This window comes from Oryzias latipes, chromosome 7 (assembly GCF_053564925.1).
Source record: "Oryzias latipes strain Hd-rR chromosome 7, Olatipes_Hd-rR_3.1".
In the NCBI taxonomy this organism is placed as follows: Eukaryota; Metazoa; Chordata; class Actinopteri; order Beloniformes; family Adrianichthyidae; genus Oryzias; species Oryzias latipes.
The window spans coordinates 25642290-25655613 of record NC_136243.1 but is presented as its reverse complement, the minus strand read 5'-3'; the positions used below and the strand labels follow the sequence as shown (position 1 = coordinate 25655613).

Below are 13324 nucleotides of genomic sequence, written 5' to 3'. Positions count from 1 at the left end.
AGCGCTCTGACACATTTAACCTTTGGACTCATAACAGGACAGATTTGCTGCCTTTGACCATACCTGAGATGACAAATCAGGGCAGCACCTCCACCTTGATCCTCCCATCGGTGTTGTACTTTGATCCTTAGGCTTCTCAAGCAGAAACCAAGGAAGCTTCTCGTCAAGCAATTGAGGATCAGGTGTTTTTCTGTCATGACCGGCCTCGGTGGAAAAACGTCTGAAATAACGAGACAATGACGGTGGAGAGGAGCTGTTGTTGACAGGTGGGACAATGGGTGGAGGGTCAACTTAAGCAAAGTTAATGCGGCTACAGGTTATAAAAAGCAATAAAGTAGTGCTATAATGAAACAGCCAGCCCGGTTTCAGGTGGAAAATGTGTTTGCTTTGCAGAGAAGTGGCTTGTTTGTGCCGGGAAAACATCCCATTCTGTGACCAGTCCAGAAGGTAAGAAAAAGATCTACGCTATGCTAAACTGAATTAAAAACAAAATATTTAGTGCTTCTTGATGAATTTTCCTAACAGTTCAAATGTTGTAAAGCCAAAGATGGGAAGAAAGAACAAATGTTGATTCTCTTCCAGCATTCATGCTGGTCTGCGCTGTTGCAAATTCTTTTTATTGCTATATCTTTTTTGATGATCTTCTTTGTGTCTGACCTTAAATTAATTTTTAACATGCTGAAAACATAGAAATGACAGTCATACGTAAGCTTAAATCCGACTTACTTCTGTAGCTAAGACGGTGCGTCTAAGCTGTTTATCGCAGAGAAAACCAGTTCAGAATCTCAGTTAACATATGCATTTTCCTTTATGTCTGTGATTAACATCACATTCCGGCTCACAGTGACTAGATTTTAAGTTGAGTTTATTATAAAATAACTATTATTTACAGAACAGGCTCATACACTGAGTTTTACCAGTCGTTCACACAGTCTCAGTTTGAATACATTGACGCTTTATGGCCACAAGTCAAAGACGTGTAATTTAGGCCAACATAAAAACACATTTTCAAGGGAGTCTAAATGATCCCCAAAGTTACAAAACCCCATAAAAACGGGGTGCAAAGAAAATGTAAAAAGTTGCAAATACATTCAAAGCCAACAGGGTAGACAGATGCAGGTCTATCAGTATAAAATTACTATTTATTGTGCCTAGTTGCATAGCAACAGATTAGTTTCCAGGTGAGGTAACTTTTATTATCCGTTCAGTTGATCTCATGAAAAATAACTTTTATTGCAGCCTGGAATAACTTCTGACGGATTTTTGTTGATCAGGAGTGGGGGGAAAAATTGACAATTGAAGATGTTTGGAAATGCGGGGCCATTTTCTTACACCCCAAGGTAAGAAAATCTTTAATTATTAAATCTAAAAACCAAACATGATTATGGTGGGCCATTCCTGACCTTTGATAGATTTAGATGATAATTAACCCACTGAAAAAAAATGTGACTCCTCTCTAAGATTCGTTAGATTTGTCTGAAAAAGTATATAAAGCAATGTGATGGACTTTGGAGAACCTGCTGAGCTCTATTTTGAGATATTTACAACATATTGCGTACCTGTCTACACCCTTGCTTGATAAAACACTATCAAACTGTGGAAACTGTGCAGCTGATTGAGTCTGAGAACTGCTGATAGCTTATCTGCACTAAAAGACAGAAAAAGTACATAATGGAATCAAGCACATCAGTATTTTATGTATGCAAATAGTTAATAGATTTGTTTTTTTTTCAGGGGATTCTCACAGGATGAAGAACCAAGGGGTACATCCCTGCAAAGAACCATGTCCAGACCCACTGGGAAATCCATATACAGTGTGTTTAACAGCAACACCCCTTTTCCTACATGCAGATGTTGCACAGACTGAATGTTTTGCTTTCCTCCATCAGTGCAGAGAAAGGAGTACGCAGAGACACTCAACAGACAACAGGACACCTTAAACGCTAGAGTGGAGGTATGAAATCTACAACTTCATGCAACCTTGAAGACAATTCCTCCGTGAAACCTCCTTTTTTCTCCTCCTTTGCTCAGCATCTGCTCACCTGTGAGCTTGATGGCCATCTGCTGAAGACTGTTGAAGATTGCGTGGCCAAGCTCAGGAGGCTGGAGGCCAAAGGCCGCCTGTGGCCTCAAAACATGATCATGGACGTTCAAGGACCTTTTCTTGTGCTCAGTGACATTGAGACTAAGGTTGGTTTCTGGAGTACTGATCGATTTTATTTATTATCATTGATATCATTGAGTGCTGGCATTGAACTGCAGGGGGTTCACTGTCATCAACATCTGGAACTCACGCAAAAACGTCCGTCTGTTTTTCCACTTTTCATTTTATTCCTGCAATTATTTTTGATCTTTTTTTCTCATAATCCTGGTGGAGAATATATTTCCATCATTGCATGAGAAGCATAGATTTAGAATCTGAGAGACAGATGGCTTTTTATAAGAACCTGAATGTTCACTTTAGGGGATTTATTGCTCAGCATTCTTACTTCTCTCAGGCTGAGCTGGAGTCCATTCCTCTGAGTTACATCACACAAACCAAATCTTTGGAGGACAACGGATCTGACGACAACTCTCTGCTGATAATAACTGTACAGGACCGCAACAAACGAGTCCCACAGGTCTTCATGTTTCAGTGTGAGGAGACCTCGGTGAGTCTAATTTTCCAATAAAACTTTCTGCAATTCCAACACTGACCGTTTCAGATCCACGAAAAGACATTTCAGCCTGAGTTTGACTGCCGTCAAACATGTGTCTGAACAGGGGGATATTGTAAAGGCTGATCTGGATAAGGCAGTGCAAAGAGGGGGAGGTGGTGACCTGGAGCCTTTCAGAGAGCACAGTGACATCAGGTATAGTCCTTCAGTACAGAATGTGTGTCAGAAAGCAAAAAAAAAGTCATAGATTATTCAAAAACTTCTGTTCATGATTACTTTTTTCAGGAGTAATCTTGAGAATATCATCGGTCTGCAAGCTGCAGGAGGTTTTCGGCCGCCTGTGCCTCAATCCCCGGAGTATAACAGGAGGCTGCCCCCACCCGACTTTATGAGCCCACAGTGGAACAACAGAGAGCCGGGTACAGCTGTTTGTCTCAGAAAAACCTAAAACTCTCAAAATCCTTGATGGTGTTGCTTCATTCTTTTTTTATGTCCAATTAGAAAATATGCCTCCTCCACGATCGCACAATCTTCAAGAAGACATGATGGCTCAGCCAGGTCTATATGAACAGCAGAACGGCCCACAGATCCCAGATGAGAAGCTAGAGATTGAAAGGAGCATGGTCAGATGTCTTGACAAACATGAAAATCCTCACAATTGACCCTGTCTCCTTAAGATGCTCTGACTTTCCCGTCTTTCTTGTCTGTTCTCTTTAGGAGATTTTTAACCACGTAATCAATGATTTGGAGATCTTCATGGGCCAAGTGACTGCTGCGGTGAACATGCCACAAGAAGAGGAAAAGAAGAAGAAGAAGAAAAAGAGCAAGAAGAAAAAGTCACAGAAGAATGGTAAAATCGTGCACTTGTCTGCATTCAAAACCAGATCAGTGCACACCAAAGCCTGTTTTTTTTTAAAGAGATCTCTGTAAATGATAAACATGCAATGTCTCCTTCAGCACTGCCTGATAATCTCCCATCTTGGGAAGAATATGTCTCCTTCCTGCAGAAGATCAAATACGGATTTAACCTGCTGGTAAATGGATATTCGTTTGGTGTAGAAATACTTTGGAATATCATTGTTTTGGGTTGAATTGTGAAAAAAATCACCTTTTTACAGAGCAAGCTTGAAGGGGTTCTGACCCCCGTCAGCGCTCCCGACTACGTTCACATCTTCTTCCAGTTTTTGGATATGGTAAAGTCTTTTTCTCTCTAACATGTCTTCAGTCTGAGGCTTTTCGCTCTGCTTATCATTTCTGCCTTTTGTCCACAGATAGTTCCCCAGTACCCTTCCGACCTGCCCCCCACTGTGGTGTCCCCCATGTTGACAGAGGCAGCCATAGAGATGCTGGGTCAGGTGTTGGGCCGGGAGGAGTACCGCATGTGGAGGTCTCTGGGAGAATGCTGGTTCGTCCCCAGGTAAGGGCGCGGCCCTCTGACTCACCCAATAAAAGCTGGTCACACACTGGAACTTGGCCTGACACTCCTCGCTCTAGCGTGGCTTTTCCTCACTGTTGATGTGCAAACACAGCTTTAGACTCAGTGTTTTAAGGGCCTTTGGTGACGCTAATTCAAGAAGTTAAAGGGTGTGACTAAACAAAGATGTAAGAAAAATATCTCGGATGGTAAATAAAGGGACAGCAGCTTTAAATAACTTAAAAAGGAGAATTGTTTTTATATTTTATCTTGACAGTTATATTTATAGTTTATATTATAATAAATATGATTAACATTTGTTATATTTTTTATATTCTTTCCCAAGGTTTTGTCTGGAGTTCATCCAACTTTTATTTCTGTACATAAAGCCATTAAGACTAAGGAAATTATTTTTATTTAGGCTTTCAAGTAGATTTAAACATATAAATGAAACATTGAGCTGTTTAAAATGCTTTTTAAATGATTATTTCCTTATTGAAACTCTCAAGTGTTGGATTTTTTTAGGAGACAATCTGATGCAAACAATGAAGGTCAAACGTAAACACTTATTTCATTTTTGAATACATGTTAATCAATGTTTTATTGAACTAATTTCTCCTTATTGTTTACACTTATGTGTGTTTTTTTATATTCAGTGAGTAAACATGAAAATTTTTAAAAAATTGTTCAGGTGTGTTTACTTTTTGGTTGATAAAGGTGATGAAAATATTTGGTATAAAAGACTTAAGTTAATTTGTGATAATTGATTTTTTTAATAAATAATTTTTTGCTGGTGCAATCCTTTGAAACTTTCATTTTAAGGCCGTTCTTTGGGTTTTAATGAGATTTTTAAATATTTATCGTCCATAAGGATGCAAATCCTAAAGTTTGCTCAAAAGAGAATGCGTGTCTTGCAAAACTAACCATTTCTAAATTAGAAATATAAACTAGGGATGCCAAGATTGTTAGTTTAAAACAGAACCTTATGCTACACCTTTGAACCGAATCGTGTGGAAAGTGAATTGTTGCCCCCATACTGCATACGTTTATGCATGTTTACGTTGAAAGTGTCAAACACGTGTCTTGTGGTAAATGTAATATATTTATTGTTTTTTTATTACATGACCTTTAATGGCGTTAGTATAAGCGAACTAAAAGCCTTCTTGATTGTTTTTGCTGTTTAGCAGAGTTTGAACCGAATCGTGAGGACAGTAAATCGTTGCACCCCTTGTGTATAAGTGCCTTAGGGGAGGAGGTTGGAAACTTTAGGAGGGTCTTTTGAGGCTCTCACCGACTCGCCTTCCAAAGACCCACAGCTGGGCCAGTCCATCACTCAAGCTGAAGTCACAGAGGTAGTCCGAAAAGAGGTAGTCCCTCGTACAGTTTTTGGACTGTAGGTTAACTTGTGCCTCTAACTAGTTTAGCGAGGTTGTGTGATTGTCTCCATTGGCGCTGTGATAGACTGGTCCTGTGTTTGTCCCACCAAACAAATGTCTAAAGGACTCAACAGCTTCAAACATTAAAACTGGCATTTTGGGTCTTTTAGACTATTTTGTTCGTTGTGGTTAAAAAAGGTCTGTCATATTACTTTACTAAGGCATTGTTTGCAGTGCCGTCACATGTTTAGTGAACACAACATGCATCCTTCTCTGTGGTTCACCTTCAACCAATTTGAAATGGCCCAACCTGGTAGATGGAAGCTTGTGATTGGACGTCTTTTTGTTTGCATCACATGTACATAAAAAGGCAGAAAGAGACACACCAGAAGGAAAAACTGGCTAAGAAACCGATTATTTACTTCCTGATCAATTTTATACATTTTTACCAACATAATCTAGTTCATATCTGTGGTTTTCAACCAAAACTGCTGTGATTTTCATCACTTCATCAATTTTCATTACATATCTGTATCCTTTGCATCCCTAACTAGGATGTGTAATATCTTCCTGACCCAAACCCAGTACTTCCACTGCCTGTTTTAGTGCCAAATACTGTGAAAAGAAGAATAATCAGTTTTAGTGTGGGACTCTTACATGAATTTTGTTTTTTTTAACTACTAGTTTTAACTAACTAGTTTTTTCCATCAAAGTAAGAACATGTTTGTTTCCTCTTCTTTACAGATCCAACTGGCCAGAAAAGGTCCCACCTTACATCCCAGAATTCTATGACGGCTGGCAGCCACCTGCACCTCCACCCCCCCTCTCTCCCCAACTCAGACATCAAAACGGTCCAATGAGCAGGAGCAACAGCCAGCGCTTCCAGCCTGACGGACCGGGTCGAATTTATGAAGAAGCACCCTATTCGCCCAGAGCGAGCCTGCGGCAGCCTGAAGAAGTATTTTCACACTGACCTGCTAACTCCTCAAATCAGTGATCGTTCATGTGAACGGATGTATTTGGTGTGACTCAAATCTGAACCTGAAGTATGACATGTGACCGTAAGCCTCATAAAACTCCTTTATACTTTGGCTTATCAAAGAGAGTAGACGCCACTGAAGTCAACAAACCCAGCACTTGTACTGACAAGGGGGTGTTGACAACAGGTTAACTAACAACTTTTCAAAAACAGTGACGCTTTATGCTCTTAAAAGTTCTGAGGATACAATAAAGGGAAAATAAACTGAAGATACTGACAAACAAAAAGCCATAATGTCAGTGCTATTTAAACTTTGTTCTAGAAGCTTACCTTAGGTTTACCTGCTCAGATTGACAAATACTTTGTTCATCCATATCAGGGGAAAATGGGGGAAAATTGATAGTGAAAATAGCAGAACTGTTCCTTATCTCACTAATTTCCCTTTTTATAAGTAGTTCAAAGATCTTTGCTGACCTAAACAAAAAGGTTTCATCTTTACTATCATAACAGAAAAAAGAATAGAAGTGTATTTTAAAAGCTCTGTGTAAACTTCTTTCCTCCACTTCCTCTTGGACACTTATGGTTACAATCCTTATTGAAAACTGCATGTTTTCCACAGCCCATGGGAAACGGCCCGTGGAATTCAATGCCACCGCCATCGTAAGCTTCATCAACAGCAACACAATTATTTTGCAGTTTTTAGTTCAGTGTTTTGATTTATATTTGTTGTTTTGTTGCAGGGAGCCACCAGCCCTCATGCAAGCCATATACAACTTCAATGCCAGGAACAACAGAGAGTTGAGTCTTATGAAGGGAGAGATGGTTCAGGTAAAAAAAAAGATAAAGTTTAAATTGAAAAATACAAATGCATTACAAAATGAAAACAACATCTTTGAAGACAATATTTTTGACATTTTAATTTTAAAAAATGTGGATGTGTTTCCTTTTTTCTGTCAGGTGGTTAATAAAGCTAAGCAATGGTGGCTTGTTCGCAACTCGCATGGCGAAGAAGGCAACGTTCCTCTGAATATTTTGGAGCCAGCTTCAAGCAGCAGATCTGCAGAAGAGCCACCAGTGAGCTTTACAGCTTCCCCCCCCCCCCCCCCCCCTTCACATTGAGACCACCCCACAAAGATTTGATGCATAATAGTTTCTTCTGTTCAGTATGCACAGCGCAACAGTTTTGGTCCTGTGACTCTGGGTTTGAACTCCTCATCTGCGGAGGTGAAGGCCTGGCTTGAGTACAAATGTTTCTCCAGAATGTGGGTTTCACACTCTTAAAAGTTTTAGACCATACGAAGAATAAAACAGCATTACTGACGAAAAAGGACACCCTGTGGTTTCTACTCAAACAGCACTACTTCCAGCCTCGGGGTGCTGAGTGGAAGGCAACTTTTGGGCATGTCCAAAGAGGAGTTGAGGGCAGTGTGTCCAGAGGAAGGAGGGAAGGTCTTCTTCCAGCTTCAGGGAGTCAAATCATCCATTGCTGTAAGTTCAGTTTCACTTCATAAGCTTTTATTCTAGCTTCAAGCACCAGTAAAATAATTTGTTCTCTGCAGTTGGCCAGTGAACAGTCAGGCATGTACAACGGTCGCTACTAGCAACCAGTACAGCGGTACCACGGAGCAACAGCTGGATGCACCATGTATAGCAATAATTAATCTGAAGAATATGTTTATGCCTTTTAAATGTGATCATCTCTACCATTATTGCTGCCCTTTGTAGCATTTTACACCGGAAAATATATTTAAAGCCGTCTACTGCATTATTTTACCTTAATGACATTTTGATGTAAAAATGAATCCAAAAGAGAATTATGAAAATTTGTCTTTATTCAGAAAATGTAACAATGCCTTTAACTACAATTAAAGGTGCTGCTTTTAAGTACAAAGTCTATTATCTGTTTTTAAATCCTGAGACAAAATGTTAGCTTTCCTTTCATTTCTTTACTGTCAACATAAGGAATCTGGTAGCTGTTCATAAAGACTCACTTCACCTTAGTTTTCTCAAATTTGCCTAACACACCTGTGATCTAGAAAGGACTGCTTCTTGAAGGCATTAGAAGGTTATTTATTCTTTACTCCTTCTTGTTCCCCCATTTGGCCATCTTGTTATTGACGGGAGTCTTCATGAATCTGTCAGACTTCATGTAGGCAGAAATCTTCTCCAGAGCCTTTCGGGTTAAAAAAAAAAAAAAAAAAAAAAAAAATTTTAAATAGAATTTAGAATTGCATTAAGACTGTGTTGCCTTTACTGTAGGCTGACAGTATTTCATTTAACAGAGAAGTCAGTACAAGTACTAATACTTGTTATATCTTCGTACAGCAGGGGCCCACCCCCCAACAATCATCCACATTGCTCGTTTTCCAGCTCTTTTCTGCTGCTGGTTGCCTGACTCAAGTGTTTCTATACATTGTGATAGACTGAACACACCTGAGGCAGGTAATTAACAGCAAACTGTGCAAGAAATCTCAAGAACCACAGGTTGTGCACCCCTGGTGAAAGGCAATACTTTAAAACTCTTCTTGAAAAACAAAACAAAAAAATATAATAGGTGTAGGGCTGGATGATGAGGAAATCTCACGATATTAGTGGTCAATGTTGCGATGACGATATAACTTGTGATACATGAACAAATAGCAAAACATCTAAATACATCATTTTCATTTCACTGCAACAGTTTAATATAAATAAGAGTCAACATAACTTAAATTATACTCCTGCACCCCAGTGCAAACAGGAACGCTACCGGAGGTCCTTTGTCCCAACAGCAGTTAGACTGTACAATAACACGGTGTAGGACTGGTGAAATTGCTGCTGCATTTGCTTATTTATGGCGTGTACTTTTACCACCATTTTTCACTACGACTTTTGTTGTTTTCTCTTGCTATTTGTTTTCCAAGCTGTTATATTTCTTGATTGGCTGCTGTAACAACTAAATTTCCCTCCGGGAAATCAATAAAGTCTTATCTTATCTTAAATGAGCCTCGTCTACTTAGGATGCCGGCATCTAACATCAAAGGGCTCCATCTGATTGGTCAACAACGTGACGGGGTCCACCGATTGGTCAACTGCATAATGGCATCATTTGATTTGTTAAATACTTCAAGCTGCCATTAGATTGTTTTAACACATTTCAGGTAATTTTCTTTGTACATTTCCTGTCATCAGCAAAAAGCCACAAGAACATGTTAAAAAACAATTGTCATTGGAGTAATTGTTAAAGTTCTCACCTCAAAACGGTCCAGAAAGTCTTTCAGGTTCTTGAAGTCATCGAGGCAGGAAGGATGGAACATTCTGTGCTGGTCCAGCAGTTCGTACATTAAGAAATCCACAAAGGTGATCTGTTGTGATCAACAGTTACATTAGGAAATGAGGGGAGCAGCTACAGCAGCAAGAAAACTAATCACAAATTTAGTATGTTCACTGCAACTTGTTGCATGTTTCAAAAAGCAACAGTAAAAGTACATGAACTAATCACTAAGGAACTTAATGTCATTGTTTTAAAGTTAACAAAACTTACTTTATTATTAAGGGAATTTTAATGCCCTTTTGTCCTTAAGACAAAATCTTTATCAAAGTTGCCATCAATTCATTTCCATCCACTTGGAATGAATAACCTTTAATGACTTGATATACAAATATACTTCCTGCAGTAAAACTAGAGAAATAAACACAAGAGGATTTGGTGATTTTTCTTTTCAACTTTTTCATCTTAGAGATTAGTAATTATTAGTTTCATGCTTTCAGTATTTTTTTTTACTAGAGCTTTAAATTAAATTAAAAGACAAATATATGGTCAGCAATGACAACCATCTAAGCGTACCTTTTCACCTGCAAACCAATCCCTGTCTCCCAAGAAATCGGAGAATTGCTTCAAAACCTCAGGCAGTGACTTCAGGTACCCTGGCTTCATTTTATCCTGAGTTTTGAAAAGTACAGATTGCATTGGCAAAGATTTATGTAAGAGAAACGATTAAAAAGCTAAAATTATTAGGTTAATACCGACCAAGTCTGTGTAACACATCCTGACGAAGCCGTTCCTAAAGTCCATGGCCTGGTTTTCAATTATGTCCACACGAACCTTCTCATCTTCTGTTTCTCCACCTGTTTTCAGTGCAGAATTTCCCAAAATGTTACAGATACTTTTGTAAATTTGAAACAAATCTATTCCTATGTTTTGTTTCCTCAAAGAGTCTGAATGAAGTGCTCTCGCCTGACAGCGACATCCCAGCTGGGGCCTTTCTGTTTGCATGCTCTCCTTATGCGTTCCTGGAAAAAACATGTGGGTTTTCTCCAGGAACTCTGGCTTCCACACAGTCTTAAGACATATTTTAATTGATGAGTCTAAAATGCCTCTGGGTATGCATGTGAGTGATCCTGCAACAGACTGGTTTAGGTGTGCCCCGCCTTCGCAAAACAGTTGCTGGTTTACCCCAAGCGACCTTGTGAGCCCAAAAGGGATTCAGCGGGTTGAGAAGATGGATAGACTGATGGAATCTGAGGGACTAATAAAATACGTACACAGGTTGTGTTTACGAGCAATGTATCTCATGATTGCATTGCTCTGAACAATCTTCCTGTCTCCATCCAACAAGTAGGGAAGCTGCGGAAACAAAAACGGAACCATTAAAAAAAAGAACCTTCACTGAAATGGAAGTGATATCCAGAGGCTCCGTTTTCTTACATTAGGGAAGTCCATTCCAAGCTTTTCTTTGATATCAAACCAGCAGCTCTTGTCATAGTTGGGAGCTGTTTGAGACATGGTCATGTGAGGAGTCACTCCTTCAGATAAACTAAGCAATAAAACCTCCTACTCAGTAAAATGAAACAAGTTACCTTCACCACAGACATAAAACTTGTCCTCGTAGCTGGTTCCAGTGTACTCCAGCAGGAGGCGGATCGGCTGAGCAAGCTGCAAAAAGTAAAATATGTTAGTTTGCTTGCAGGTTTGAACATGTTTAAACTCCTCTGCAGTTTCATTGAACCAAAGTCAAAGATTTAAAGATGACTGTGACTCCCATAATCCAGCCTGCACCTGTCAAATGTTTCAACTTTCTCTTTGAGGCAGGTTTAAACTATTATCACTACTAGGTCCAACAGTTCAACTAGTTATAACTAAAACTGAGGGATAAAACTAAGGAATGTTTTTACCCTCTGACCTAAACTTCAACTACCTGGCTCAGCCCAAATATAAAGATTATTATTGCTCAGTAAAACACCATCATGGTGTCAAAATTCCTTCACCGACCACCATTTTCACAGCTGTCTGGATCTACATTTCCAAAATAAAGTGCAAAGAGTTTCCCAGATGTCTCTGTGAAAAAAAACCCAGTTACTCCCTCACTAAATTTAATAATAGACATTTTCCTGGCAAATGTTAAAATTCTGTTAGTTGTAGTGTGAAGTGTCGATGCTTGACATTTTGCATCTGAACAAATTTCGAGGGAAACTAATTTTTAAATGTTCTTCTTTGTATAAACTACCTACGTTTTCATGGATTCACATAGTCTTCATAAAATGTTCATATTATTAAGTTTTACTTCGGGTAATCGGTGACGTTAAATTTGCCGTAAAACAAAGAAAAAAGGTTCAGGGCTGGCCGAATGCAATGTAATACAAAGAATACATTGGATTAGACACTTTCTAAAACAAGTAGTAAGTTTGGTGTCTCAATGGGTTTTTAAATTTTGGGCGCTATGATAATCATAATTTTCCACTGTATTAAGTCGTTGAGGGGTAAGGGAATTGAATTCGGACATATGTCTGGGGGTTTGTGACAATAACTGAAGAAAATAAAGTTAAAAAATATCCAAAAGAAATTATATTCATTCTATATTATACATGATTTATACAATTTGAACGAAATTTAAAGATATAAAATGTATACCGATATTTATTTTTTAAAAGTACGTCACAATCTGCCCTGGTTCAATCATCCAATGAATCTCTGGGCTGTTGATGACGCAACCTCTGACGACGTTGGAACATGCGCACAAAGGACGCTCGAAGATAGTTGAGTATGTAGCAAACAGAGTTTTTTTTAAATCTATTTTTTAAATTCATTTTAAAAAATCGATTTTGCTGTACAAAATGATGAAAGATTTTAAAAAGGCGTCTTTATTTCCGGGTACGCTAACAGCAATTCATAGGGAAAGAGAAAAAACAAGCTAACACTCAGCAGTTAGTTTGTTTCGAAAAAACAGGAGTTAGATAAGCTTACCCCGCGGATATCCCAGTAAGCCAGAGTCATTGCCATTTTGATGTATTTATTTGCGCCGAACGCTGCAGATGTAGCTTTTATAAGGTAAAAAGGCTTGTCTGAGCTGCAGAGAAGTGCAAAGATGGGGTCTTTTGTAGACGGCGGGTCAGGCGGAGGAGGTGGGCGGGATGAAGGGGCGGGTCTCTCACAACCCAACGAACCCCGAGACAGACTGGCTTCATGAATGCACATCAAGAAGAAGGAACATTCAGGTGCGTATTAATGGCAGATAATCCCCGCCCAAAGACTATATCAAACTGCTTCCTAACCAATGACTGCAAATAATAATTAAAGGTTAATTAAAGTGGACCAACCTGCCGAACTAAGATGAATAAAGATTTTCTTTTAAAAGTGTTTGGGTGACAAAGGTCAAACAAAAAACAGCAGCATATTTACATTTTCTTTTGTTTTCAAGTGGTTCACAGCATTATTTGGCTGTTCTACTAACAAAAAGTTTGTTAAATGTGCTCCTCCACAGCAAATAGTGAGGTAAACTCAACAACAATGCAGGCTTTGTTTATTCACCAAAAGACTCCCTTGTGACCATCAGGCTCTCACTCTCCAACAGCCCATATTTTTTGCAGTTGATCACAGTGCACTTTTTTAAAGTTCTGCTTTTTAACAAACTTGTTAGAA

At 39.0% G+C, this 13324-nt stretch overlaps 2 protein-coding genes across 3 annotated transcripts; one reads left to right on the top strand and one right to left on the bottom strand.

Annotated features, from left to right (window-relative positions):
- The first annotated feature begins 55 nt into the window (after positions 1 to 55).
- eps8l3b (EPS8 signaling adaptor L3b) lies at positions 56 to 8317 on the top strand. 2 transcript variants are annotated; one of them, XM_011477007.3, is made up of 21 exons: positions 56 to 266; positions 394 to 447; positions 1240 to 1340; positions 1735 to 1814; positions 1890 to 1954; positions 2032 to 2190; positions 2499 to 2651; positions 2764 to 2852; positions 2943 to 3076; positions 3159 to 3280; positions 3375 to 3507; positions 3615 to 3691; positions 3776 to 3850; positions 3929 to 4074; positions 6192 to 6405; positions 7046 to 7086; positions 7167 to 7254; positions 7384 to 7500; positions 7591 to 7688; positions 7782 to 7914; positions 7986 to 8317. In XM_011477007.3, the coding sequence occupies exons 3-21, from the start codon at positions 1303 to 1305 to the stop codon at positions 8025 to 8027; spliced, it is 2004 nt and encodes a 667-aa protein (XP_011475309.1). In that variant the 5' UTR covers positions 56 to 266; positions 394 to 447; positions 1240 to 1302; the 3' UTR covers positions 8028 to 8317. The 2 variants fall into 2 exon arrangements, with proteins under 2 accessions (XP_011475309.1, XP_004070720.2); XM_004070672.4 differs by having other exon boundaries at positions 125 to 266; positions 1275 to 1340.
- LOC101157367 (glutathione S-transferase Mu 3) lies at positions 8241 to 12876 on the bottom strand. Its single transcript, XM_004070398.5, has 8 exons — positions 12650 to 12876; positions 11266 to 11341; positions 11114 to 11178; positions 10951 to 11032; positions 10436 to 10533; positions 10253 to 10348; positions 9660 to 9770; positions 8241 to 8599 (listed from the first exon to the last, which is right to left on the bottom strand). Exons 1-8 carry the CDS (start codon positions 12683 to 12685, stop codon positions 8504 to 8506), a joined length of 660 nt encoding a protein of 219 aa, XP_004070446.3. The 5' UTR covers positions 12686 to 12876; the 3' UTR covers positions 8241 to 8503.
- Between the last annotated feature and the right edge of the window lie 448 nt (positions 12877 to 13324).

Coding starts and splice junctions, on each gene's coding strand:
- eps8l3b (XM_011477007.3), top strand. CDS start 1,303: ATGTTTGGAAATGCGGGGCCATTTTCTTACACCCCAAG. Junction 2,191..2,498: donor TCAGTGACATTGAGACTAAG/GTTGGTTTCTGG, acceptor TACTTCTCTCAG/GCTGAGCTGGAGTCCATTCC. Junction 2,853..2,942: donor AGAGAGCACAGTGACATCAG/GTATAGTCCTTC, acceptor TACTTTTTTCAG/GAGTAATCTTGAGAATATCA.
- LOC101157367 (XM_004070398.5), bottom strand. CDS start 12,685: ATGGCAATGACTCTGGCTTACTGGGATATCCGCGGG. Junction 11,179..11,265: donor GTTTTATGTCTGTGGTGAAG/GTAACTTGTTTC, acceptor TGTCTCAAACAG/CTCCCAACTATGACAAGAGC. Junction 10,534..10,950: donor TGCTCGTAAACACAACCTGT/GTACGTATTTTA, acceptor CACTGAAAACAG/GTGGAGAAACAGAAGATGAG.